This window comes from Panthera pardus, unplaced genomic scaffold (assembly GCF_024362965.1).
Source record: "Panthera pardus isolate Hobbes unplaced genomic scaffold, ASM2436296v1 HiC_scaffold_3, whole genome shotgun sequence".
NCBI classification, from domain to species: Eukaryota; Metazoa; Chordata; class Mammalia; order Carnivora; family Felidae; genus Panthera; species Panthera pardus.
Window position 1 is genome coordinate 351,513 of NW_026526876.1, and position 26,723 is coordinate 378,235.

The following is a 26,723-nucleotide window of genomic DNA, read 5'->3' on the forward strand; positions in this document are numbered from 1 at the left end:
GACCTCAAGGTCTTTCAGTGCCTCGGGCCTCTATTTCCTCATCTGTGAAATAGAGTCAAGCATACCTATTTTTCAGGCTTGTGATGAGAATTTTCACTGAGTGCAGGGAGTCGTTACTGAGCGCCCCCTGTAGCTTACCAGGGCTTTGCTATGCACACGCTGTGCACACAGCAAGTGCTTCATAAATGGTGGCTTCGAGAGGACGATTAGATTCCCCACGGGTTGTTACATCTTTTTGAGAAGGGGTCCGTGTGGGGGGCCCAAAGTTGCTTGCGGGTCAAACGCAAGAGGGGAAAGGGGTCCTGGCGCAGACGGGGAGCGCGTTGTTTTGTTTGCGGCGGCGAGTGGAACGCGGCCAGCGAGGCGCACGGCCCCTTTAAGAGTCGAATGGAATGTATCAAAACAAAAAGGTCGCGCGCCCACTGGCTGCGCGCCGCACGTGACCTCACAGCTGATTTCCTGGCCCCCCTCCTTTTTTTTGTTGCTGCCGCCGCCGCGGCCGCCGCCGAGTGTCAGTTTCTGCGCCGCCGCCTGCGGTCTCCCGGCTGCGGGCTGCCGGCCGTCCCGAGTCTCCGTCCCCGCCGCAGCCGCAGCCGCCGCCGCCGCCGCGGGCCCGCGCACCGCTCCGCGCGCCCGGCCCTGCCGAGCAGGCGCGGGCCGCGGGTCCCAGCGGCCGCTGCCCGGCGCGCAGATGGCGCACTCGGCGGCCGCCGCGCCGCTGGGCGCGCTGGAGCAGGGCTGCCCCATCCGCGTGGAGCACGACCGCCGGCGCCGCCAGTTCACCGTCCGGCTCAACGGTAACGCGGCGTCCGGCCCGCCCCCGCCTTTTGTCTGCGAGCAAGCGGGGCCCGCCGAGGCCGCCCCCTAGCTGGGGCGCGCGCCCCCGGCCCGCGGCCCGGGAGGGGCGTCGCGAGCGCGCGCCGCGGGGTGGCCTCCGGCGGCCGCCGCTCGGGTGCTGCTCCGCCCGGCGCCCCGGGATCAGGCCGGGGGCTGCGCTCGCGGGCTTGGTGGGGGCGCGGCCGACTCGCGGGCTGGGGAGGAGCGGGCTGCCCGGGAGAGGCGCGCCCACGCGGAGCGCCCCGGGCAGGCGGGCAGGGGACTCCCCCTCCCCCCGGGAAGGCAAACGTAGAAGTAGGGCCAGCCCGGGTGTTCTGCGGCCGGCACCCTGCTTCAGCTACTCGGGACCCTCACCTGCTCGAGCGCGGCTGTTTTCCGGTGTTGGACACCCCCTGAGGGCTGCCGTCAGTGGTCCTGGAGTGTGGGTCAATGGGGACGTCTCCCCTTTCCCTGGGTGCTAAATGGCTTCTTGCCGCCCCCCGGACTTTAGCTTTCCTGCACCGACAGAGTTGGGAGAATCTTCTGAGCAGATCTAGGGCGGAGGGAGAGAGTGAAGTGTCTGCCCCGGTGGGGACGATGGAGGGGAAGGTGTCACCGTCACCGTCAGCCCCATTGGCTCTCAGGCTTTGGCCAAGTTGCCTCATCTGTGTGCCCCAGTTCCATCTTTGCGATGGTAATACCACCAGTGCACTCCTCTCTGCTGGTTGTAGGGATGAAATACAATAATGAGAGTGAAGAAGGCTTAGAATAGCACCGGCGGCATAGAGCAAGTGCTGATCAGCGTGGACTGATCACTGTTTTTAAAACCAGAAAGTAAAGTCGAGTCTTCATTTCCTGTAAAGAAAGTTTCCACCACTTACTAACCCATACTCCCTCCCCGCTAAGAGGTCTGGGGGATTGAAAAAAGAATTATAAAATCCAGGACCATGAACTCCTTGTGCACCGCATTAATAACTTTTTCTTCCCTCCCAGCTGGGCCCCTCGAGGCAGTGTCCAAGCCGGAAGGGCCCTTACGGGCCATTGTGCCCATTTCTGAGAAAGGAAGGCAGGGGATCAGAAAAGGGAAAGGCTTGCCTGAGGTCAGGCAGTAAGTTAGGGCAGAGCTGGGATAGAATCCTACCTGGTGTGACTCCTGGAATGGGCTTGTCCAGCCTGCACTTGGAAGCAGTCAGGAAAGGCTGGGGCTGGGGCCTGGACATTTCTCAGGCCCTACCACATCCCTATTACACTATCCCGGTGCTGTGGGCACTATCACCTCCATGTTAGGGATGAGTAAACTGAGGTTTGAACCACAGGGATAGTGATTTGCTCCGCATTACCAAGTGCCAGAGCTCAAACCCAAATGACCCTACGCAGCGTTCTTTCCTTGTGGACCTAAGGCCTTTCACCACCATGGTGCTCGCTGTGGCCTAGCTGGCCATGACACTCAGGGCTGGCCATTCCTGTGTGGAGGGTCCTTGGGGTTTTTCAGATCCTCTTTTCTGAGGTTCCAGAGAGGCCTCTGGTTCCCTTGGGGGCTTAAGAGGCTCCTCTATACATTCATAGAGACAGAAGAAAAAGGGAACCTTTGGGGTTTTCCTTTTTTTTTGCAAATCAGTACAGCCGAAGGACACCCCTCTAGAATTGGCTGTGGTCAAGGCTGGATGTGGGCCTGGCTTTATTTCTAAACTTGCCTCCTTCCCTTCCCCAGATGGCTAAGTATAAAATGGCCTGGGCTCCCCGGCCAAGCCCCGGGAGGAGTGGGAGGCGGCCAGCTTCTCTCCAGCCTGCAAGGTGGGGTCTGGGTGTGTATATGGGGAGGGGATGGAGATCATCTCTCTCTGGGCCCAGTCCTGCCTCGGCTGCCGAGGGGAAACAGCCTGTCATGGCGGCTCCCGAACCGCAGAGCAAGCCCTGGAGACTGGCTCCTTGTGCCCCTTGAGAGACGTGAATGCCTAGGCGGACAGCCAGAGCAGCCCCAGGGCTCCTGGTGCAGGCTCTGGGGCCATCCCCCCTGGCAGAGCTGTGCTGATAAGCTTCCAGCAAGCTCTGGTTCTGGGTGAGGGAAGAGACTGAGCAGCTGCATTCAAGTCCTCGCGTTCAAGTCCACGAAGGCCCTGGGCATGTGAGGGGCGGGGGGAGGGGACACTGCTCTTCCCGTTTTGCAGATGAGGATGCTGAGATACAGGGAAGCGACCGACTTGCTCGAGGTCTTGTACCTGGGAAGGGAAGAGTTGGGATTCCTTCCAGAAGTCCTTATCGAGCACCTACCGGGTGCCGAGCATCATTCTAGGTGCTGAGTCCTCATGGGGCTGACAGTCTAAAGGGGTAGTGAACAGTGAAGAAAGCTTAAAGTGTCCTAGAAACCAAGGGCCTGGTGAGGAATAAAGCAGGGCAGCAGGAAGGCGTGTTGGGAAAGGGCCGCTGTTTAGAATCAGATGTCCAGAAGGGCCACTCTGGGAAGGTGCCATTTAAGTAAAGACATAAAGGAGGCAGGGAAGGGGGTTCTGAGTGGAAGAAGCAGCAAGAACGGGGGCCCTGCGTTGCCTGGTGTGTATCCAGAGAAATAGGGAGTGGAGTAATGGAGAGGAGGATTCGGGGATCGCAGCAGATAAGATCAAGAGGTCACGGGGTGGGGGGGTACCAGGGCCACAGAAGCCACTGAGGACTTGGCTTTGACTCTGAGTGAGGTGGGTGCCTGGGAAGGTCCTGAGCGGAGGAGGCTAGACGGGATGTTCTGGGCTCCTTCCAGCTGCTCCCAGGGGACCAGACTGTGTGGGGCAAGATAGGAGCAGGGAGGTAGCTACTGCACTAGTCCGGACATTGCGAGGAGGGCTGGGGAGAAATGGCTGGGTCCTGAAGAGACGAAGAAGGATGCGTGGGTAGAGCATGAGATGATGCCGGAGCTCAGGCTTGTCCCCCACATCCAAGTTCTGAAACACTAGCTTGCGCATCCCCATTTCCCAGGAAACACACAGGGCACACAGCCAGTGGGCATCTAAGCCAGAATTGAGCCCCCATCCCTGGCAGGTCCCTTCCTTGACCTCTCCTCTCCCCTCCCAGCCAGGGCCGAGTTTCCCACATGCTGCAAGTAGGAGGGTCATCTGGGGGGTCCTAGAATCCTGGTGCTTTCCACATCCTCTCTGACCCCCATTTTGCAGATGGGAAGACTAAGTCTCCAGAGAGTTGGCAGGTACCTAGAGCAGGGAGGACGGAGAGGATGCCTGCATTGGCGAGAGGACTAACCCAGTCTGTGGACGGACTCGCCTGGGGGACCCGCAGGCTCTGGCGTCATGTGCCTCCTGGCTGTGCTGGGTTCTGCCCCTCGCACTTCTCTGGGTCACAGCCCCGATGTCTAACCCGCCTCGAGCCACTGATGTGTAGCCCTTCCCCAAACCAGCCTCTGTATGTGCAGATGCCCAGAAAAGCCAGCCAGGTGCTTCTTGGGCCTGCCCCCCTGCTCTGGCACCCACTTGTCCTAAGTCTGCTACTTAGGCTCCCAGAGGGAGCAGAGGGCCCGGGTTCCGGCTTTGCCTCCGCTTCAGTTTCCTGACCTGTACAATGGGTGTTTGGATCCACCGGCCCCCGACTCAGCAGGGTTGGTGGCTCTCTCCAAAAGTCCCACATCTCCAACCCTGAATCCTGGCTCCTCCTTCCGGCCTGCCAGGGAAAAGAATTTCTCGGTGACCACTTCCCCTGATGGCTTCCTGGGGACCTCGGTCCTCAGTGGGGCCGGATGGAGGGTGCCAGAGTGGAGACACCCAGGGCAGGGCCCCATTAGCGGAACAGCTGTAACTTTCCTCAGAATCAGTTACAGTTCATGATCTCGATGTGATTCTGCGGTCCGGGAGGGTGGTACTGATTGTCCCAAGCAGGAGAGGTAAGGTCTTGGCCACAGAGGTCTCAGGATTGGCCTGAGGTCACCTGGCAAAGCTGGGACTGGAACTCAGGGCCCCACTCTGCCCTGGGCTTGTTCCTGTGGCCCCCCAATGGCGAGCACTGACCCCCTTGCTAGTGAGGCTTGGAGTTCTTGGCGGTTCATGGGACCTGGCCCAGATAAGGGTCTGGGGCCCAAGCAGGCGGCAAGAACAGTTCAACAAAGGCTGGGGGGTCAAGAGCTGGGTGTGTGTAAGGAGCCGTAAGGCCAGTGTGGCTGGACCAGGGCCCCACCAGGTGAGAGAAAGGATCCAGTGGGCGGACTCAGGGAAGCCGGTAAGGCAGCCGGAAGAGGGTGCCTGTGGACACGTGAGCACTGTCCAGATTCCAGGCACATTTTGAAGGTTATGTCCATGGACCTGCTGAAGGATCAGGTCAGAGTTTGAGAGGAAAGCAGGGCACAGAGGGCCCTGAGGATCTTGGCCTGAGCCACGGGAAGGTGGCCGTTTTCTGGGGCTCTCCAGGCGTCAGGTGTGGGTGGTTGGGACCAGGTGACCTTTGCTGCCTCTCTAAGGCCCAGGTGCCAGGCCACGGGCCAGGCTCCCCAAGACTGTTCACTAGGGGTCTCTGGGTCCTCCCCAGCCTGGAGTCCTGGGTCTGGCCAGCGGGAGAATTCAGTACAGAGCTTTTCCCTCACACATAGCCCACCCACCCTGGTGGCCCCAGATGCCTTTTTGTACCTCTTTCAGGTAGAAAACTCTCCTAAGTGAACTCAGCCCCACAGGCTGCCAGCCTGTGTGACTGCCTCTTGGAGCCTCAGTTTCCCCATCTGTAAATGGGGCTGTAAGAACCTTACCCATTTTGTAAGACCGTGGAGAGGATTGGTGTGTGGAGAGAGCTGAGCACGGGGCTGCCCGTGGCAGGGCCCCACAGATGTGAGCTGCCTGTCATCTCCCTGAAGGCCAGCCTGGGAAAGCCAGGACCCCAAAGCACCTTCCTACTGCTCTCCCTCTTTCATTCGGTTTGCCCCCTCCCCAGCCACTGGTCCGAGAACGTTCCACCTCAGGGCCTTTGCACATGCTGTTCTTAACCACCTGGATAACTCAGCCCCCGCATCTCCTCTTGGATGGTTTGCCTCCTCCAGGTCTTTGCTCCAAAGAGGCCTCCCTGTATACTCTGTTTAAAATGGTAGGCCTTCCCTCTTTGCTGTCCAACTGCTGGCCTCGAGTCTTTTATTACGGTGGTTTTGTTTCTCTGTCTTCCTCCACGAAGGCAGGGTCAGTCCGTTTTCTTCACTGCTGCATGCATAGCATTCAAAACCCTGCCTGACACATAGTAGACCCTCTGTGAGTTTTGGGGTAATTAAATGGCCAGGACAGGCAGACAGCTCCTCCAGTGACTGGTGACCAGCTCGGGCCCAAAATAGCCTCCTGGTCTCTGCTCTCCTGTACTGGGTGAGCTGGAGTAACTCCAACAGATGCAGGAGCCGAGAACCAAGTCCCTTGCGACACAGCTGGGGCAGGCTGCCGTGGAGGCCACAGCTGGACCCTGGCCACAGCTCAGCCGGCAGAGCCACAGTTGGGACACAAGGAGGAGATGTTGGGGGTCTGGAGGTGGGGGGGGGGGGGAAGCAGAACTGGGGCCACCATCACTGGGGCTGAGAAGGGGAAAGGGTGTTCCAGGCAGAAGGAACTGCCAAGGCAAAGGCCCGGCGGCAGGAGGCATGTTGAGGGCGGGGGGGGGGGGGGGGGGGGGGGGGGCGGGGAGGGGCAGGAAGAGAACTGGGCTGAGGCTCCGGAGGCCTGGGTGGCAGTTTCCCCTGGCACTCGCTGTGGTACTTGGATCTCTGGAGCTCAGTTTCCCCATCTGGAAATTGGAAGATGAATTGTAGCCTCCCTCCTGGAGCTCTGGGGAGAAACAGAAAGCCTCCCGCACGGGATCGGGCCCTGGTGCAGTGTCTGACTCGCTGCAAGACCCTGGTCTGGTCATTTCTATCTCTAGGCCTGTCCGTCTTCCACACCCGCCATAGACGGGGAGCCCAGACGGCACTAGGGGCGAATTCTCCGGGATGCTTTAAAGTTAAAACACATGGAAGACAATTCGCTTTTAAAAATTAGAAAGATAGGGGTGCCTGGGTGGCTCAGTGGGTTGAGCGTCCAAGTTTGGCTCAGGTCATGATCTCACGGTTTATGGGTTCGAGCCCCACATTGGGCCGTGTGCTGTCAGCGTGGAGCCGGCTTTGAATCTTCTGTCCCCACCCCTTCACCCTCTCGTGCTCACTCTATCTCAAAAATAAAATTTTAAAAACGTTACAAAAATTAGAGAAAGACACTTGGCACTGACATGTTTTCTTTTAGGGGCAGCGATTTGTGTTTTCTAATCTCAGGGCCTTTGCATTGACTGCACCCTCTGCCTGTCCCTCCCTCAAGCACCCCCTCGACTCAGAGGTTTTCTTGGAGGGATCTCCCCAGACTGCCCCCCTGGCTAAATGGCCCCATCTTGCCCCCAACCCACTTTACTTTTTCCTTCGCACACTTGAAACTGTCTGAAATGATAAACCGTGGAGTTGTTCTCAACTCTTGTTTCTCTCACTTACCACGTCCGAGTCATCGGCACATCCTGCTGGCTACACCTGCAAAACACCCTCAGACTCTGATCCCTTCTCGCACCCCCACCGCCCCCACCCGGGTCTGTGTCCCCATCATCACTCACCTGGACTAGTGCAGCAGCCGCCTCAGCTGTCTCCCTGCTCCTGCCCCCGGTCTGTTCTCCTGTTCTTGAGGCTGCCGGACGGATTCCACGAAGTCATGAGTCACCTCCTGCCCCTCCTCTGCCCACGACCCTCCTATGGCTCACAGCTCACAGAGATCTAAGAGGCTCTGCGGGACCTGTTCCTGTCACCTCCCTATTCTCACCTTCTCCCGCTTTGCCCACACTGCTCCGGCCACCCCAGCCTCCTCACTGTCCCTCAAACACACCACACCCACTCCTGCTTCAGAGCCTTTACGCCAGCTGTTCCCTCCGCCAAAACACTGTTCCCCCAGAGGTCCCAGGGCTGACTCCCTCTGCTCCTTCCTGTCTCTACCAAACACTCCCTCTGCCCCACCCTCTGCCACGCTACACATTAACTTGTTTTCCTTGTTTATTCTCTGTCTCCCCCTCTAGCCATTTCCACTAGGGCAGGGCTCTTTGTCTGGCTTGCTTGTGGGTGAGTCCCAGTATCAGAAACAGTGCCTGGGGCTCAGTAAACACGTGCTGAGTGGAATGGATGGATACATGGTTGAACGGACAGGTGGACCGATAGGACGGCTGGGGACTAGATGGGTGGCTGCATGGCTGAGATGGCTGTGTAGGTGGATGAGTGGGTAGATGGACGGCTGGTGCTGAGGTTGCTACTCAGAGCGTTTCGTAGAGACGACCTCGCTTAGTCGTCCAACTACGTGTGAGGAGTGCTTTCTCATATCCCCACTTTATGGATGAGGAAACTGAGGCACAGAGACATTATTCCGGATCCGACTCTAGCAGCGTGCCTCCAAATGCCCGTCCCTCCACCATTTGCCCGAGTCAGGCCCCGAGAGTCGTCACAGCCTCACCTGTTCACCACCCTCCGTCCGCAGGCTGTCACGACCGGGCCGTCCTGCTGTATGAGTACGTGGGCAAGCGGATCGTGGACCTACAGCACACGGAGGTCCCCGACGCCTACCGCGGGCGCGGCATTGCCAAGCACCTCGCCAAGGTAGGGGGCGCGGAGGGTGAAGGGTGGGGAGAGGGAGCCGCCCCCGCGTTCAGCTAAACCATGGTCCCGGGGGCTGATCGGGGCCTGTGTCTTGGCTGACGTGTAGATGGGTGCCCCCCGCCCCGGCCAACAGGTTACAGCTGGGATTATGCAGGCGTCAGGCAGCACACTTTGCCTTCCCCCAGCTCCTCTGGGGCCCGGGTTTCTGTAGAGCTAAGCCTCCTGGCCACTGATGCCTGCCGTGCGTCAGGAGCTCACTGGCTGGGGCCCCAGCACCCGGCATATAGTCCATGGGCGCTCAGTAAATCCTTCCTGAACAAGTGGATAAATGAACGTTCGGGTACATTGGCTTGTGCCGCAACCCCCAACCCCAGCCCCTTCATCCAAAAGCCCCTCGGACCCCAGGCCGGCTGGAGAGCACGTTTGGGCTTCATGCGGGGAACTGCAGCCTGGAACGGAACGGCCTTCCGTTCGTTCTCCCGAGGGCCACTCCAGGCCCACGTTCCCTCCGCCCGTCCTTCGAACCTCCACCCCGACCTCGGGCCTCTGTTCCTCCTCCAGCCTCTGCCCTGGTTTAGTTGCTGACCGGGGCCAGCAGCTTGTGCCTCCTGAGTATTTCAGACATGGCTGTCTTCTTCCTTTAAGTGGGACAAGCTGTCAGTTGGTGTGGGGGGGCTGTCCCGTGTTACTGAGGAGGAAACCCCGGGAGTTACCCACCTGGGTAGAGGGGAGGTGGGCCTTGGAGCGGGGTGCACCCCTCCCTCACGGCCTCGGCCAGCCACGGGACCTGCTGGAGGCCCCGTCCGGGACTCCCCTGAGCTGTGCCTGCCGAGGGCACCAAGTGTTCACCGTGTGGCCTCTGACGGGTACCTTGTTGGGGCTTCGGTTTCTTTTTCTGCGAAACGGGAGCAGAGACTGGAGTCTTGTCTCTTGAGGGTCTCAGGTAGTGAGTCCTGAGACGGGGTGTGGACGGTGAGATGCACCAAGGCCTGCTCGGGCACGTGGGGCTGGAGGGTCACGCTGGCCAACCTGGAAGCACGGGGTCCCTGGTAGGTGCTCAGTAAATGCTGCTCCCCTTTCATCAGACCAGCCAACCCCACCCGGGCTGTCTTCCACTTTGTTTCAGCAAACGTTTATTAAACACCAGCCGTGTGCAGCATCCTGCCAGGCACCAGAGGCAGGGCGTGCACCAGACAGGCCCTCGTTCTCCGTCTCGTGAGCTCGTTGGTGCACACAACCACAGCCACAGATGAAGGCCACACACTGGCACCCTCATCGCTTCCCCCACGATTGGCTTTGGGAGCCCTGTAAGAACTAAGCGTGACCTCTGCTGGGTGCGGGGGGCCCTGGGGCGCCCCTGACCCAGCCTGAGGGTAAGGTTCCAGAAGGAGGCATCAAATGAGTGGCCACGTGGAGATGAGGGAAAAGGCGCTGTAGGCGGCAGGTGCCTTGGGAGCACGGAGGCCCTGAGCTCAGCCGGGGCAGGTGCATTGGGTGACAGGTGTCCTGGTGGCTGGGGGGGAGGGGCGGGGAAGGAGGGGACGGGCCAGACCGGCCACGGGGAGGGGGTTCTCCTGCTCCGTGTCCACCCGATGCCGTTCACGAGCACAGAGCTGTGCCCGCGTGGCTGCCTGGGTAGAGACTCCCTCCCAGGGCGGTTTTGAGCGGGGCCTCTGGATCCAGTCCTGGCCTGTTCACTTCACTGCCGTGTGGCCTCGGGCAGCGTACCAAAGCTTTCTGCCTCGGTTGCCCCAACTGGAAGAGGAGGGTGGCGGCAGCACCTCCCACCTTCCGTTGCAGACCAGGCAGAGCCAGCTCCCGCCCTCGGGGTCGGGGTCGGGGAGCGGCCCGGGAAGCGCGGCGGCAGGGGTGCGGGCTCCGGGCACTGACCGCCTTTCTCTCCGCCCCGCCTGCCAGGCCGCTCTGGACTTCGTAGTGGAGGAGGACCTGCGGGCCCATCTCACGTGCTGGTACATCCAGAAGTACGTCAAGGAGAACCCCCTGCCGCAGTACCTGGAGCGCCTGCAGCCATAACCCCGGCCCCGCAGGGCGGGAGCCCTCCTTGCCAGACCTCTCCTCACGGCCTTCGCCCTGGCCCTCCGCGTGCTCTCAGGAAACCCGCCCCCGCCCCGGGGGACAGACTCAGAGTTATTTTTGTAAGGACACTCACCTGTGGCCCCTGGAGGCCGCTGGCCGAGGATGGGCAGTGGTCCAGCTACCCCGGTAAAGGGGAGGCCAAGCAGCCGAGGGTCTGGCCGCTCCCCCTCCTCAGACGCTGGCTGGCTTCTCAGAAGGCCACCCGGGCCGTTTGCAGGCAGGCCTGCGAGGGCCTGCCGCCAGGACCGGAGTGTGCTCAGGGGCGTCCCGTGGCCAGTCTGGCTCCCCCCTGCTGTTCCCAGCTCTGTGATTGGCAGTAGGGCCAATTTGGGGCCCCGTCTGCCACCACCTACGTCTGTGTCCTTTCTGCAGATGAGGAGGGTGTCCCCCCGAGGGGAGAGGTGCAATAAGAAACCTCGTGTGCCAACTTCCCAGGGGCGTAGCACCGAGCCACGGCTGCCACCAGCACTGCCCCTTCTCTTCCTCCAGCTCGTGTGCCCTGGCGCCGGGGGGCAGGCCAGGGCGAGGGGCGAGCCTCCTTCATGTGCAGAGCCCGGAATGGGTGCACACGTGAGCACACATGCACACGCACACACGTGCACGCACACACACGCATATGCGCACACACACAGGACACTATGTGCAGGGCTGTGCGTCAGCGGAGGGAGCGCTGGGTGTTCTCTCCGTGGTACCTGTTCCCTTCACTCCTTGCCCCCTGGCCTGTCAGCTCTGCAGGAAATCGACACCCACCCGCTACCCGCCCCCACCCTCCGTTTGCCCCGTCTGCCTGGAGCCAGCTCCGGGTGTGGCCCGAGCAACCAAGCACTGGGAAGCCCCCCTTCACCAGCCCCTTGGCCACCCGCAGGGTGGGCTTTCTCAGAGATGACCCTTTGGAGCTCGAATGGGAGGGAGGCGAACTGTCCTCAAGGAACCGTCCTCAGCACCCAATGGGAAGAAACATTTCTGCAGAGGGATTTCCTTCATGGCCGCTGGATGTCAGAGCTGCTTTTCTCTTTCTTGGCAAGCTGGTGGCCGGGCACGTTCTGTGGCCTGGCTAGAATTCCGGGGTTCCTCCCAGACCAACTTTCCTGGCCTGGGAGGTGCACACCAGCACCCTTTGTTCTGCCGGCCTTGTGAGCTGGTTAGAGCTCGGGGTCCTGACCTGTGCCCTACTTCCCACAAGGTCAAATCCATGCCCGCTCCTCTGTGGGGCTGGAGGGCGACCCTGGGGTCAGAGTCCCTCTGGGGCTGAGATGTCAGTTAACAGCACATCTGGAGGGGTATCCTGTCCCCTTCGGGCCTCCGACTGGGGGAGGGTTTGGGGAGGTGTGTGTGTTCGGGGTACTGGTTGCCAGGTGACCCCTCCCTTTTCTGTGACTCGCCATGGCATCCACTGGCCTGCGGTCGGCCTTTTCCGCTCACCTCTTCGCTTCCAGTCTCTGCACCAAGCTCACCGCTACCACCGCAGCAGCTCAGGGGCCACCTCAGACATTTGCACAGACACCTTCTCACCCAGTGGCAGGAACGTCTAGATCAGCAGGTGCACAGAGGCCCGACAGCCTGCCCACTGGGGGTCCCTGAGCCCCAGAGAGGCACTGCCCTTAGCATCCCCCACCCACTCCACGTGCCAGCCCCCAACCCCACTCCGGCCTCCAAGGATTCCCCGAGGGCTGAGGACACCCCTCACTTTCCCACCGTGCTCCTCAGCTCTGTTTGCGAAGGGCTACCGCGAGGAGTCAGAGAATCGCCTAGGCCTCCACTGGGCTGGCAGTCCCTGGACAGGAAGAACCCAGCAGGAAGTAGGCTCAGCTGCCGAGTCCCCTCCGAGGCTGGGGGTATCGCATCCCTGGTGCGGTCTGAGGAAAGAGCAGGCTGTAGGCCCAAGAATGGACAGATGGGCCAGTCCAGGAGCCGGGCCTTCTCCCTCTGACTCCTGAGGCAATGCGGTTGGGGGTCCCCTCCCACTCCCCACCCACACATGCCTTCCCAAGGTCAAGCACAGACTCAGTCGTGAAAACTCCTCCCCAGTAGCTCAGCAAGCTGGTGCTGCTTCCCTCCCTGGTCTGCAGGGTGATGTGGGTACCAGGAGGGTACTTGGCCCCAGGGTCCCCCCGGCCCATCCACGGGAGGGTGCCCTGCAGCAGTGGCACACGGGACCCCAGGGCCTACAGGAGCAGAGAGCCAGGTGGCATCAGGAGGGAGCAGCCCTGTTCCAGTCCCCAGTGTGTCCCAGCCCGAACCTGTGTTCTTACAGCAGGTGATGTGCCACACTGGCCAGCACACACACAAAACACTTAGTACTTGAACCAGGGGAAATGCATGGTCTCGGGGGCCGTCTACAGCCCTGGGCCCAGGAACAGCTCATCCCCAGTTCCTGCAGGAGCAACCTGGAGCCTCCTCAACTCCGGCTGCCTTAAAGGACAATTGCCCCCCCTACGGGGCCCTCAGCCTTCAGCGGAGTCTCAAAGCAACAGCCTGCTCTCTGAGGCTGGGACCCCGCGGTCTGCAGCAGACGCGGGCCCTGGAGCCCCCAGCCCACCTCCACCGGCCTGCCCCGGTGCTACTCAGTCTGTTCCAGCGTCACCCCCACCCATCCGGGGAGTTCCAGGAGCCCTTCCTCAGGAGGCGGGTCACGCGGGCCGGTCCTTGCACCACCCTGCAGGGGCAGGGGGACGCTTAGGGATCCCACCCGGGCCCCCCTTCCAGCAGATCTCCCCCAAAGGCCCCGCGCTGTCCTGCCGTGTCTCGCTTTGTGGGTTTTTCTTGCCCAGTCAAAATAGGGGGTAACTCATGTGCCTTTCCTACTCAGGACCTGTTCCGTGTGGTGTCTGGGCCAAGGCTGGTCTCCAGACCTGCTCCCTTTTGTTATTTTTCAAGCTCCTGAACAGATTGCATGGCATACATTTCAATAAAAGGTGTGATGTGGTGTGCGGGCCCCAGGACTGCTAGATGCGACAGCGTGGGTGCTCACAGGCCAGGGTGGGAGGCGGCATCTTGCACCTTCCCCACAGCAGTCTGATCCCTGGCCCCCTTCTACCTGTTCGATTCGGGAGCCATGGGGTGTGAGGAAGGAAGGGAGAGCGGGCCTGGCAGGCGGTCTCCATTCTGTCCCTGGTCCCTGGCGTTCAGCCGCTTATTTAATGAGCAGCAAAGCCCCCATTTTCAGGTAAGGAGCTCGCGACAGGCACCAGGGCTTGGCTAAGGTCTCCCGGCCAGACACCGGTGGTGTCAGGATCCGGGGACTTTGTCATCCTTTCCCGTGCCGCAGCTCCCACCTCCTGAGGCCACGGCCGTGCTCTCAACACGGCCAGCAGGGCGGCTGGACGGGGGTTACCAGGAAAAGGCTGTGAGGTCCCGTCACCTCACGTCAGCTACTGCTCTTAGGCATGGCCCTCTCCCTGCCAAAGAGCCTTGTCAGGAAATCCTGGTCCAGTGGTACGGGCCTCTGGGGTAAGCCGGGCACTGTGCCCGAGGACTGTGTGGCCCCGTCGTGTGTGTGTCCCGCTCCCTACCCACGACGCCACTGCCCGGGGAGGGCGGGACCCTCGAGTGGGAAGTTTTTCTCCTAGTCCTCACTCGGAATTACGGTGCTAGTCCGAACAAAACGGGAAGGCACCACGATCACCAGGCCCTTCAGAGTTTCCGTCCGGCTTCGTCGTCACAGCCATGCCGTGAGATCCCGGTTCTTAGGCCTGTTTTACGGATGAGGAAACTGAGGCTCAGAAGGGGGGAATCACTAGGCTGCAGCCCACATAGCTAGAGAGCAGGGGAACCAGGATCCACACCTAGCTCCTGCCCTCCTTATGCTACTGTGCTTGTGTGTCGTGAGATCTTACTTTAGGTGACAAATGGTAACCGAGGGCAATACACAGATAACTCTTCTGGCAGCTTCTCTGCTCGTTTGGAAGGCTGAGGATGGTTCCGTGCTGAGCTACGAGGGGCATCACTAATCGGGGGGCCCAGCGGGCGTGAGAAGACATCACGTGCAGCTGGGGCATGACGTTCAAGCATTCGCTCACATTGTCCCTTCCTCAGTTCAGGATTCTCTAATCTGCTCAAGTCCAGCCAAGTGTCCCTTGTGCTATTCTCAGGGCCCCGCTCCTTCCGAGTCAGCACCGTAAAGTGCACGTCAGAGTCTGGCGAGGCTGTGAACGCGACAGACTTGTCACCACAACCAGCGAGATCCCATCCGGGGTTCTGTTTGCAGTCGTATCCGGCCGACAGCTACACGATATCAAAGACGGGCTTTCCTGGCCTCGGACGCTTTGTGGTTTGGTACCTGCGCCTCAAGCCGATCCCTGGGTTTTCCTCCCTCTGACTCCAGCGCAGCCCCCGCTGCCAGCCCATACCAGAGCATCTGCGCCTGTGGTCCCCATCACGGTGACTGGGGACAGCAGCCAGGGGGGCTCCAGGCCCCGCTTTCCGGCAGCGAGGTCATGCCTGCGCTCCAGCGCAGCCGGGGCCCGGCTCCCCGATCCTCGGAGGCCGTAGCCCGTCCCAAGAACAACAGCGGTCAGTGGAGAGTCAGCAAAACTGACTCTAGGTGCTTCAGACAGAGGGGATTTCGTGCGGGGACTGGTTACCAAGCCATAGGAAGGATGAGAGGAGCCAGCGTGAGAAGATGACCCAGTGACCCGAAGAGTAGCAAGTGTGGGAAGCTACCGGTGGGAGCCGGTGACGGAGTGTCGCCACAAGCTGCGATCACTGGGCCCCTGGAAGGGCTTCGCTGCCCAAACAAAACCCCGGAGTACAGGCCCGCAGGTCCCCGCTGCCACCGCCGCTAAAAACACCCCCCATATCCAGAAACTCCTTCACTGCCTTCTAGTCTCCTGCCAGCGCCTCCCTGGGGCAGAAATGACCGGGCAGCCCAATGCTAAGGGCTCTGGGAAGTGGGGCTTGCAGGCGTGTCCTCCCTGCGTGATCCAGGGGAGGAAGGGACGTGGATGCACGCAGACAAGTAGCCGGGATAAAATATTCTTGCCAGCTCGGGGCGGGGCACCTGCCATCACGCCAGGCCATCTAGACGCCAAGGGCTGAAGCCGGCATGATCGAGAATGACAGGTCCCAATGCCAAGCCGACGCAGAAAGGCTGTTGGAATGGCCACTCCCATGCGGAGGCCCTCAGTCCTCACGACGGTGGCGCCCCAGGGGCTGGCGTGTCATGAGCCTGTAGGAGGTGAAGGGGGACGCTGGCAGGCCGCGAATCAGGGAGTTGGATGGGAGACCTGGGGGTTGAGGTCCGGCAACCTCCTGGATCAGGGAGAGGCTGGAAGGCGGGAGGTCACGGGAGGATCCTTCAAGAGGCTTCTTTCTACAGACTGTCCAGATGTGAGAGGCACTCCACGATGAAGTCACACGTCAGATGTGGGAAGATGCCGAGACAGGACAGGAATAAGCCTCTCCGTGGTCGTTCTGGAATCTAGAATAAAAAGAGTCGGGGAATAAGAATTCACTGGTGTTTCATCTGCTAAGACAAAACGGCCAACTAAAGATAAGAGCCACTTGCCCTCGTTGAAACTTCCCAAGACGCCCGTGAAGGGACAGTCCTCCTTTTCCACGTGGAGACCCCACAGTTCAGAATGCCAGTCCCATTCCCACGTGGAGTAGCCGTTATGTGTCCCCTGAGGACATAAGGGTGAGCAAGGCAGATGGGGCTCCATCTTCAGGGGACCCACAGTGTGTGGCAGAGAGCCCTGGAAGGCTCTCTTGAAGAAGGAATATCTAGCTTGAAAGCTAAAAGAGGTGGGCTTTGTGAAGGGATCAGCGCACAGGCCCCACACGACATGGTCCCCACGGCCTCTGACCTCATCCCCCCCACTCTGTAAGCCACACGGGCTCCCCCGCCACCGCTATTCCTCATGCCTGCGAAGTCACTCCCACCTCAGGGCCTTTGCACATGCTGTTCCGTGTGCACGGAATGCTCTTCCCCCAGACATCCTCAGGTGTCCCTCCCTTGCCTCCTTCAGGTCTGTGCCCAACCGTCACCTTTTCAGTGAGGCCTCCTTTCCCAGAGCCTACCCTGCCTTTCATGTTGCTACCTACCCATCCTGACTCCCTTACCCCTTCTCCACTTTTCCCGGTCATCGCTCACCTCTTACATTGCATACATACCCGCTTTGTTTGGGATTGTTTGTTATTTTCTGTCTGCATCTCGCTGCAAAATACAAGCCCCGCGAAGACGGTATTGTTTGTTTTCCATGTTGCTCGTTTGGAGATCAGATCAGTGCCTGGCACAGGTTTAAGGCTCAACGATACTTGCTGGATGGTCGGATGGATGGATGGCTGGATGGACAGATGGGCAGACAGATGGAACAGTCGGGAGAGAAAGCTCTGAGTAGACCAAACAGCATGAGCAAAGGCCCAACAGCGAGGTGGCTTAGGGCATCTTTTGAAGTTGCCGGAAGTGAGGGAGTGAGGGAAGGAGCCTGGGGAGGTGGGCGGGCCAGATGACGGAGAGCCTTGAGGTGTGGCGGAGGCTGCTCGCAACTGAATCTGTCTCCACTCGCGGACACACAGCTGCTGCACCTACCGGCCTCCGTGTGGCTGGCGTGTCCCTGGGCCTGAGTCCTGGCCAATGGAACATGTGTGGAAACGAGCTGGGCTCCTCCCAGGCTCTGTCCTTCTCATTCCCCTGCTGGATGCAGTCGATGGCAAGAGTTTGGGGACGGTGAATCCACTCGTAAAGACCACAGGTCCCTGAACTGCTGCATGGAGACGAGGCCCCTGCCAAAACCAAACTCTTAACTGGGCTTGGGCCGAGCTGCATTTGGGGGCGTGTTTGTTATACCAAATAGTGCGCCAAAGGCGTCTTCACGTAGGGCACCTCCAGGATCTACAGCCGGAAATTCGTAGCACGGGCTCAGTGGTCAGGCAGCGGGGACATATTACTGCAGAGTGGGAAGCTGAGGACTCATGTTCTGCAGGGGCCAAATGTTTGTGAACACCGTCCCCTGCGGTGCCTTGGGGGGCAGACCGGGCACCCACCCTGTGGCTCCGGGGGGGGGGGGGGGTGTCCGGTGAAACAAGCTGGATACCCACGCATGTGGCTTTTTCCTTCAGCTCGAGGCGAGACGTGAGGGATACAGGTCTGCAGCCAGAAGAAAGGTGGGTGAAAGCGTTGGAGGCCTTGCAGTTGGAAAAGGCACCTGCTACCGGCCCCAAATAGCAGGGAATAAAACCGAAAACGTTTTAGCCAACAACCTTCTCGGTTCTGTGGGCAAAGGCCTCGGCCGCAGGCCAAGCTCAGGGGAAGTGTTGACTTGGCCTGCTCGCTAATTGTCTGAGAGGCTCGGGAGGTGAAGCATCAGTAAACTGAGACAGAGACAGACGAGTGATTAGAGAGCAAAGCAAAGAAGCCTCCAGAAAGCTATGTTAAAAAGAGAACCTCAGGTGTAGTCCCCTGGAACTTCCTGAAAGGAGAGCTCCCTACATTTTGGAGGAAATCGCTCTTGCCAAAGAAGCCACGAGCCTGCGGTTTGACCCCCGAGCCACGCCTGTGTGGGCAGGCTGCACAAAGTGTACAGACTCCTCCTCGGAGAAAACGGGCCTGGGAGGGTCCTCCCAGAGAGCAGAGCCGGGGCGGGGGAACCCCCGATGCCTGCTCTCTGGATCCCACCGTCACTGGCCTGGTGCTGCCGCGTGCTCTCCCTTGTTCTGATGAGTTTTACCCACATTCATCCCGTCCCTGTCCCACATCTCATTCTGGTTCAGAGCAGGTAGTAACTTGGCTCTTACTTCTAGATCCCGGGCTGCCGCAGGTGGAGAGCACGGTGCATCCCTAAGAGATAGGAGGCCTCGAGTGGAAACGGGGTGTGGCGTGAGGGTGTGCCCCTGGTGGAGGGTGGTGCGAGCCGAGAAAGGGGACGCTACCTCTGGGTCACCAGAGGGCAGATTGTTGCGGGGACTCAGTAATTCACCAAAACTCCATTTCCTACCCTTCCTGGACAGACTGCACTTCCCGGCCTCCTAGGTGGTTAATGGCAGAAGTGGACAGAGGCTTTCAGAAGGTGGGGCTTCCCCCCCCCGCCCCCGGCCCCACCTTCCCCTTCAGGAAGCAGCTGGCTGCGAGGAGGGAGAACCCAGCTTGTACATCTGATCTCTGAGGCATTGTGCAGTCTCTCTGTTAGACTAACAGAGAGGCCCGGTCCGGTCAGGCATTTCGATTTGTTGCTGAGGCTTATGGGGAGTCATCGAAGGGTTATAAGCAGGGAAGTGCCATGTTCATTTTTATCTTATGTTATTTTTAATGTTTATTTATTTTTTAGACAGAGATAGAGCGTGAGCAGGTAGGGGAAGAGAGAGGGAGACACAGAACCCGAAGCAGGCTCCAGGCTCTGAGCTGTCAGCATAGAGCCCGACGCGGGGCTCGAACCCACGAACCGTGAGATCAGGACGTGAGCCGAAGTCAGAGGCTTCACCGACTGAGCCACCCAGGCGCCCCAGCCATGTTCATATTTATTTTAAAGGAATCTTGGCGGCTGCAGTGTGGAGAAAGGATTGCAAGGTGAAGGCTGTGGGTAGGAAGGCAGCTTAGGAGGGCAGGACAGAACCTAGGCCACACCAGGGGCGGTAAGACAGAGAAACTAGTGGGTTTGGAGTGTTTCCGTCACCTGTCCCAGAATCCCACAGCTGACGAGTGGCAGGGTAGGGATTCAAAATGGAGTCTGTCTGGGCGGAAGAGGGCCCCATGTGGTGTGTGTGTGTGTGTATGTGTGTGTGTACACATGGCCCCCAGATTCCATCTGCACTACAGCCAGCCTAGGCCGGAGCCCAGCATCCCTTGCCTGACCATATGGTCTCCCAGCCAGAAAGATCTTTCTAAGACCTCAGATCACGTCTCTGTCCTGCTCCAAACACTCCACTGCCCTCCCGCTGCGCGAAGGGTACCATCCGAGGGACCCGAAGCAGCCCCTGCTCCCCCCCGTGTCCCTCACGTTCCTCCCACTTCAGCCGCACTGGCCTTGTTTCAGTTCTTCAGATCCTTCGAGTCTGTCCTTGCCTCAGGGCCTTCGTACTTCTGTCCCCTCTACCTGAAAGCTTCTTCCTCCACACATCACCATAATTTAATCTTGTCATTTAGATCTGTTGTCATTAGACAGGTGTTCAGCTGTTAGGAAAACCCAACTCACAGGGGCATTTCCTTTGTCTTATGTACTAGAAAGTCTGGAGGAGGAAGGTCCGGGGCTTGTGCGGTGGTGCTGTGAGGTTACTGAAGGCCCAGGCTCTTCATCGTCTACATCCCCTTTCTATGTTGACTTTTGCCCTCCTGATTGCTGCTTCCTGGCCACAAAATGGCTCCCGTACCTGCAGGCATCACAGCCATATTCTAGGCAAGAGGAAAGGTGGATGCTGCCCTTCCTCACCTCGCCATCTAATGGTGCCTCCCTGGGCACCCTTCACCTCATTTTCCCCATCTTATTCTGACCCTGCACCACTACTTGGAGTTTTCTTCCTTGCGTCCTTGCTTGTTGACCAACTCTTGCCACTGAAATAAAAGCTCCCAAAGAGCAGGACTGCACCCACCTTGTGCATTGCCAGCCCCCCCCCCCCCCCCGCCCCCCGCTGCCGCACAGTCTTTGGAGCGTAGGAATGTTTGTCGAATGAGCGAACAGTTAAGTCCCCTCTAGGGGCCAGAGTCAGGACGCAAACCCAGGTCTCCCACTTCACGGGCTCGGACATCTCACGGAGTGTCTCTGGGACCCTCTCTGTGAGGAATCCAGGCAGCCCAGTCCATTTGCAGGTCCAGGTCCAGGCATATGAACAAGGAGCCTGTGTTTTCAGGCCTGGATAGAGAGAGAGAGAGAGAGAGAGAGAGAGAGAGAGAGAGAGAGAAATCCTCCCCTGCCCCCCACTGGGATTTGGGGAGTGCTCCTTACTTAGCGTGAGGCTGTATTTCCTCAAAGGCTGGCTGGCCAGCAAGGTGGTCCTGGGTCGTACGGAGCCCAGAGTTAAATGGCAACATCTCACCTAGGGGGCAAGTGCCCCCCTTTCTGAGGGAGCTTTAGGGGAGCAACAATATCTAACTAGAATCTCATAATCTTTTTTTGTTGTTTTTATTGTATTTATTTTTGTAAGGTCCTGCATATGATACAGACATTACATTTGGATAGTCACATAGAATTTCCCATTTAAATAAATATATTTCAGTGCTCAAAGAGTGAACCCATCAAGGAGCACTAGTGTGGGTGGACTAAGGGTCTGGCACAAATGCCGATCATCACTTCTACCTGCTTCCAGAACATTTTCATCCCACTGTTTTAGTGGCCAAATAATACTCCATCGTGTGGGTTTATCCATTCATCCGTGGGTAGTTCCATCGTTTGGTGACTGTGAATAGTGCTGGCGAGAGCACGGGTGCCCTTTAGACAGCTTCGCGCGCAGCCATCCACCAGCCCACAGCAGCCCAACCCACGGGACCCAGGGCAAGTGTCGTCACCCCACACGTCCTTGTCCCGAATCAATGTTCCTTTGGATCTCCAACTTCTTTTAGGCTGGATGTTGGCAACGGTCACCGCAGGGCACAGAGACTTGCTACATACGGTGGCCTCAGTCCAAACTAGGCAACAGTGTGTTTCTGGGCAGAGTTGTGTCACCCCAAAATTCATATGTTGAAGTCCGGGACCTCAGAATGGGGCTGTATTTGGAGATAGTCTTCAAAGAGGCAAGTGAGGTGAAATGAGGTCACATGGGTGGCCCTGACCCGATCTGACTGGCTACTTCAGAAGAAGAGAAAATCTGGACCCACAAGGAGACACTAGGAGAGTGTGTGTGTGTGTGTGTGTGTGCGCGTGCACAGGGGGTCATGTGAGGACCGGTCTGTAGTACTTTGTTGTGGCAGCCCTAGTGAATGAATACACAGTATGTTTCAATGTCCTGGGAATATATCCTGAATCGCCTCCCTTCCCCTGCCATCCCCCAGCCCCAGCCCGGCTGTGAAATCAACATGCGAACGGATGTCTCGCCTACCTCATGCTCCCGAGGGAGGTGCAGGCCATACGATGCACTGCAAAAAGGCACCATTATTAGCAAACCATCTTGGCCCAGTTTGCCTATTTCCTCCTCATATCAACACGGGAACGTTCCCATAGGGGCGCCCGGGTGGCCCAGTTGGTTCAGCATCCGACTCAGGTCAGGATTACACGGTTCACGGGATCAAGCCCCACACAGGGCTCTGCGGTGACAGCACAGAGCCTGCTTGGGATTCTCTCTCTCTTTCCCTCCCCCCTCCCCCGCTCACATGTGCGCTCGCTCTCTCTAAATGAATTAACGAACTTAAAAAACCAACACTGGAATGTCACCCGTTCGCGTCACCCTTCGGTATCCTTGCCCCATCTGCCCCAGCCCTGACCTAGGGCTGATGGAAGGCAGCGGCCTCATCCATTTATTCCTCTGTCTCCAGGGCTTTTTCACAACCTGGCACAGAGCAGGTGCTCAGCAAGGATTAGGTGACAAATGAGCGAGTGACATACCTCCCATGGATCATCACAACCGCTAAGTAGGCTCACCGCTCATGCTGACCGCTATCAATCTCCACCAAAAAGATAAATTAGGAGCGATCTGTGCCTTTCCCAGACTCGCTGCGTGAAGCTGTGGCAACTGTTTTATCTTAACGGGCGTGAACGGCATGTGCCGGGGGTTCCCAAAGAGTGCGGTTTCTGCACACACACCAGGGCCTTTTCTGCATCCGAGGTGGCCTGCCGATGGGTGGGATGACGGAGGCTCCCCAGGAACATCCTGGAAGGACACTGGCCAGCTGCAGTTGGGCTAACGACTGGGCTTTTGCAGCAGGGAGCACAGGTAGGCCCGCTTTTGTCTCACCAAGTGGAGAGCTGTGCCAAAAGGAGTTTAGGAAGGGGCTGTTCCAGCTGCCTACTGCTGCGTAACCAGCCACTTCACGGAGGCATAGAGCAGCAGCCATTTGATCCTGCTCACGCAGTCTGTGGGTCAGGAATCCAGACAGGGCACAGCAGGGAGGGCTTATCTCTGTCCCTCCACGTCTGGGGCCTCCATGGGGGCGGCGTGAAGAGGGTGCCGGTGACGCTTCGGGAAAACAGCCCCCGCTGGTGGGAGCGGAGGGCGGTCGGGCCGTATTTATCACAGTGACAAGCGCCCACAGCCTTTGACCCAGCAAGTTCCCTTTCGGAAATGATCCCACAGGAAGACATGCGCACGGGCACTAGGAAGTTGTGCAAGCGCGCGCACCGCAGCCCTCTCGGAAACGGTGAAAGACTCCGGGAGGCTGGCTAGGAAAAGCATGGTTCTGGTAAAACAAAGTGGTGTGTGCTGAGAGCGACCTCCAAGATTCGGTGGAGAGAGAAACGCGAGTCCCGGAGCTGTGTGCGTGGCACGCACCCTGTGGGTCAAAGAAAACAGTTGTTTTGAATAGACGTATACCCTTGCCCCGGTCTGGACGATCCATAGACACAGAAGAAAGGGACCAGCGATAGCTTTAGGAGGAGTCAAGGATGAGGCAATGAGAAGACAGGATACGAGAAACTTATTTTTGCCGCACATTGCTTTGCAATTTGAATTCGATGGGTGAATACATGACCCATTCGGAATTAAAATTCTATTTTAAAAATGCTCATTTTTGATGCCTCACATCAGAAGTTCAGACCTTCACGTTAAAATATTATACTAAAGGTGTTTATATAAAGGTGTTTAGTATAATATAATATATTATACTAAAGGTGTTTCTGTTTGCCTTTCCCGCATGCCTACTACGTGCTATGAAGCATCCGTGCAGTAATTTGTTGAACACATACTTGTTTCCCTCCTCGTACAGAAGTGTGCAGTGGCTGGTGTGGGAATGGCGTCTGTGGTTCCCATCCTGCACTTGCCTGTTTAGGCTCTTCTTCGCAGCCAGGACCGGGAGCCTGCAAACCTCATTTCCCAGATGCCCTGGTCAGGTGACCCTGCCTCCAGGAGGCACCAGCAGGGCTTCAGAAGACAGGAGGGAGGGAGGAGCCATCCCAGCCCAGGATTCTGGCGGCCCCTCAGGCCCTGGTGGTGACAGCAGCTGTGTGACAGTAGCACCCCTGAGGGTGTGGCTCTCAATTCCTGCTCGAGCAAGCAGGAATCACAGTTCTGGGAAATGTTATTTCTCCTTTTGCTCCTCTGGTCTTAGGGGCCACAGCCGCTCCCTCCAGTTACTAATCTGTGCGTGTCCTCATTGTTCCCTGGCTCCTCCTGCCCTCCCAACACCCCTGTAAACAATGCCCTGTATTACATTCCTTCTGCCTGAAATACCTAGGGTGGCTTTCCCCACCCCCTAACTAGACACTAACACACAGGTAAAATTACGCCCATTTTACAGATGAGAACACTGAAATTCAGACAGAGGAAGTGACTTAACCAAAGGCAAACCCAGCACCTCTCCTCCCTCACCATGCTCCGGGTATCCTCATCTCATTTCTGGGACACATCAAGCTTGCTCACACCCCAGAGCCTTCACACCTCTTCTCTTGTGCAGAACATTCTGTCGCTAGTTCTACATGTGCACACGGTTTCTCTTCATTCAGGTCCTGTGCAAACGTCACCTCTTGAGAGAGAGCTCCTGTAGCCACCCACAATCCCCAAGCCACTCTACATCACCCTGCTTGATTTCTTCTTAGAAATTCTCTGAAAATATTTACTCACACTGGAAAGCCCATGAGACCAGGAACGGTGCTTACCTTACTAAATGCTGTCTCTGGTGCCTGAGAGCACCCGGCACTGAATGTGCACTCAATACTTGTTGGCTCTAAAAATGAATGAGTGAAAAGGGTGCACGAGAAGTGCCATTATTTTTGAGCACCAGGGAGGCCCCGCCTTTCCCACCGGCTGGTTGTCTGCTAGCAGTTCAGGGGTCTCTTCAGGAGGCTCCACTGCGCGGGAGGCCACAGGAATTTCAATTCCCACCATTCAGGATGTACCCTCAGTAACTGGGTGCTCAGTTGCTACGAGCTGAGTGAACCAGCCTCCCTATGAACCTTCCCGAAGGTGTCTGTGCACTATCAGTGATCAAGAGGCAACATTCTGGGGGTGAGGGCAGGATCTCAGCTCAAGTCAGCAGATTGGAAGCAGATGGCCTGCCAGGAGTTAAGCGCAAGAGCCAGGGAGATGGGAAGATCATGCTAGGTCCACAGCTGTTGGAGCACTTAACATTTCCTCTGTGCTTTAGACGCTGGCCTGGGACCGGTCCTCGTTGACGAAGGTGGCGTTTCCAGAGCTTTTCCTGAGAGGCGCCATAGCATGGTGTGATCTCTGCAATCAGACAGCTTGGGTTCAATTCCTGGCACCATTCTTGACCCGGCAGGCAGGGTGACCTTGGAAAGTCACTTGGGCGGTTCCCTCATTTGCACAATGAGAATGCTGATAACACTTTCACAAGGCTGTTGTGAAGATGAGAAGAGTTAAATCACTCACCATGTGACACTTGGAACACGTAACACTTTGAACAGGGCTGGGCACACACAGCCATCAGCTGTTCTTGTCACCTTATCTAACATTTATGGATAAGTTCCACACACGTATCATCCTATATCGTGTCCATAGCAGTCGTGTGAGGAGAGCTGCTAATATCACCGCTGCCTGGCCAACAAGGAAGCTGTGAGAAGCAGGTTATGGAAGCAGCCCCGGATCCAGAATGGGGGAGCCATGCTTCAAACCCAGCTGTTCTAGAATCCCCAGAAACCCTCTTAATCACCACACCGGGCTGGAGAAAACGGGCCTATCTGTATAACTGCTCAGAGGTCTCCAGCAGCGTTACACATCGGGACTCTGAGGCAAGGTTGTGTGACCCAACGAGAAGAGCAGATAGTTCTGAGGGACCAGACTCAAGTCTAAAGGATAGTTGGCGGGGGGAACGGACAAAGGATTGTTGGCTGGGAGAGAAAGACTTTTAGGGAAAACATGAAACAACTAGGGACCTACAAATGTTCTGAATTCGCCAGCCTGGCAAGTTCCAGGCAAGGAGAGGCAGTTGAACCTGGTCAGTTAGACAACCTCCAAACCACGAAGGGGCTTCCAGATTGTGCTCAGGAGCTTGAATTTCATCGCATAGGTGATGAGGGACTGTGAGAGGATTTCAAGCATTTAAATCTACCGCAGAATGTGAGCTGGAAGGAAATACTGATGAATCCTCAGTGGTAAAAGTGCCTTCTACACCTGCCAACCCCCTGCCCAGGCTTGCTGAGCTCCACCAGAGTTGGATGCTGGGAGCGCTGTGCTTCTTCCTGTCTTTGAATCTGGACATTTTGACATATTAAGAGGTGCTCAAATATTTATGGAGCCCCCTAATGTGTCTGGCAACGTTGTCTGTGGAAAGCAGGAGAGGGACTATAAGTTCAAACACTGCAAAGGTTCCCCCCAAATAGCCCAAAGGTTCACGGGAGCCGCATCTAGGAATCCGTGGTTTCCATTTAGTCTCTCCTGACTTTACAGCAGCCTCCAGGCAGGGAAATGCCAGGTGCTGTGCAGGGATCCCGTCGGGGGCGACGGGGGTGTTGCCCCCCATATACCTTCAAAGACACGGAAATATGCGATTATGCTCACGTCCCCGCACCAAGACACGAGTGGGAGGCGTGGTGGAGACCAAAGGGCCTAAGTTGGCCCACCTAAAATCGGCTTTTCTCTCTACGGGACCATGTTTCTTTCATAGCAATGATCGCGTGTTGTAGTTCTTCCTCTTCTCTGCTTTGAGATTCTCAATTCCAACAGTCTGCAAGCAGGGACTTTCGTGGCAGCAGGGACCGCGTCCGTCCTGTCCCCAGAGCATCCCGGGAGTCCAGAGCATTTGGGGGAATGGAGCGGGAGTAGCGAGGGCCTCCGAGAAGGGCCGGTGGCGCCTCGGGCCCCTCGGTGACCTTAGTGGACAGAGGCGGCTGTGAAGGGCAGATCGGGCCACCTTCGCGGAGGGCGAGACCGAGGCGCCGGCTGGACGCGCCGGCTGCGGGGCGGGCGCGAGGGCGGCGAGCGCGGGTAGGACCGACAAGCGACAGGCGGGCCTCACAGCAAGCGCGGCGCCGCTCGGCGACTGCAGCGGGCAGCGCCGGGACGCCTCCCGCGTGGCGCTCTGGGAGTTGTAGGCACTTTCCTTTCCACTCTCCTTCCGCGCTTTGCTCTTGAAGCCCAAGGCCGTACTAACGGGTGGGCGCCTGTAACTCCTAGCCTGTGAATTTTGGGAATTTTAATTTCTAAAAAGGTGTCCTGAATAGAA

At 58.1% G+C, this 26,723-nt stretch overlaps 1 protein-coding gene and 1 long non-coding RNA gene across 4 annotated transcripts; one reads left to right on the top strand and one right to left on the bottom strand.

The window, feature by feature from the left end:
- Positions 1-509: 509 nt before the first annotated feature.
- NATD1 (N-acetyltransferase domain containing 1) lies at positions 510-13,451 on the top strand. 2 transcript variants are annotated; one of them, XM_019413224.2, is made up of 3 exons: positions 510-797; positions 8,310-8,428; positions 10,346-13,451. In XM_019413224.2, the coding sequence occupies exons 1-3, from the start codon at positions 692-694 to the stop codon at positions 10,460-10,462; spliced, it is 342 nt and encodes a 113-aa protein (XP_019268769.1). In that variant the 5' UTR covers positions 510-691; the 3' UTR covers positions 10,463-13,451. The 2 variants fall into 2 exon arrangements, with proteins under 2 accessions (XP_019268769.1, XP_053748850.1); XM_053892875.1 differs by lacking the exon at positions 510-797 and having other exon boundaries at positions 6,459-8,428.
- Positions 13,452-18,978: 5,527 nt separating this feature from the next.
- On the bottom strand, positions 18,979-26,718 carry LOC109245745 (uncharacterized). 2 transcript variants are annotated; one of them, XR_008418763.1, is made up of 5 exons: positions 26,122-26,718; positions 25,439-26,025; positions 24,199-24,897; positions 22,030-24,048; positions 18,979-20,307 (listed from the first exon to the last, which is right to left on the bottom strand). It is a non-coding gene; the product is annotated as an uncharacterized LOC109245745 (long non-coding RNA). The 2 variants fall into 2 exon arrangements; XR_008418762.1 differs by having other exon boundaries at positions 25,439-26,718.
- Positions 26,719-26,723: the final 5 nt, after the last annotated feature.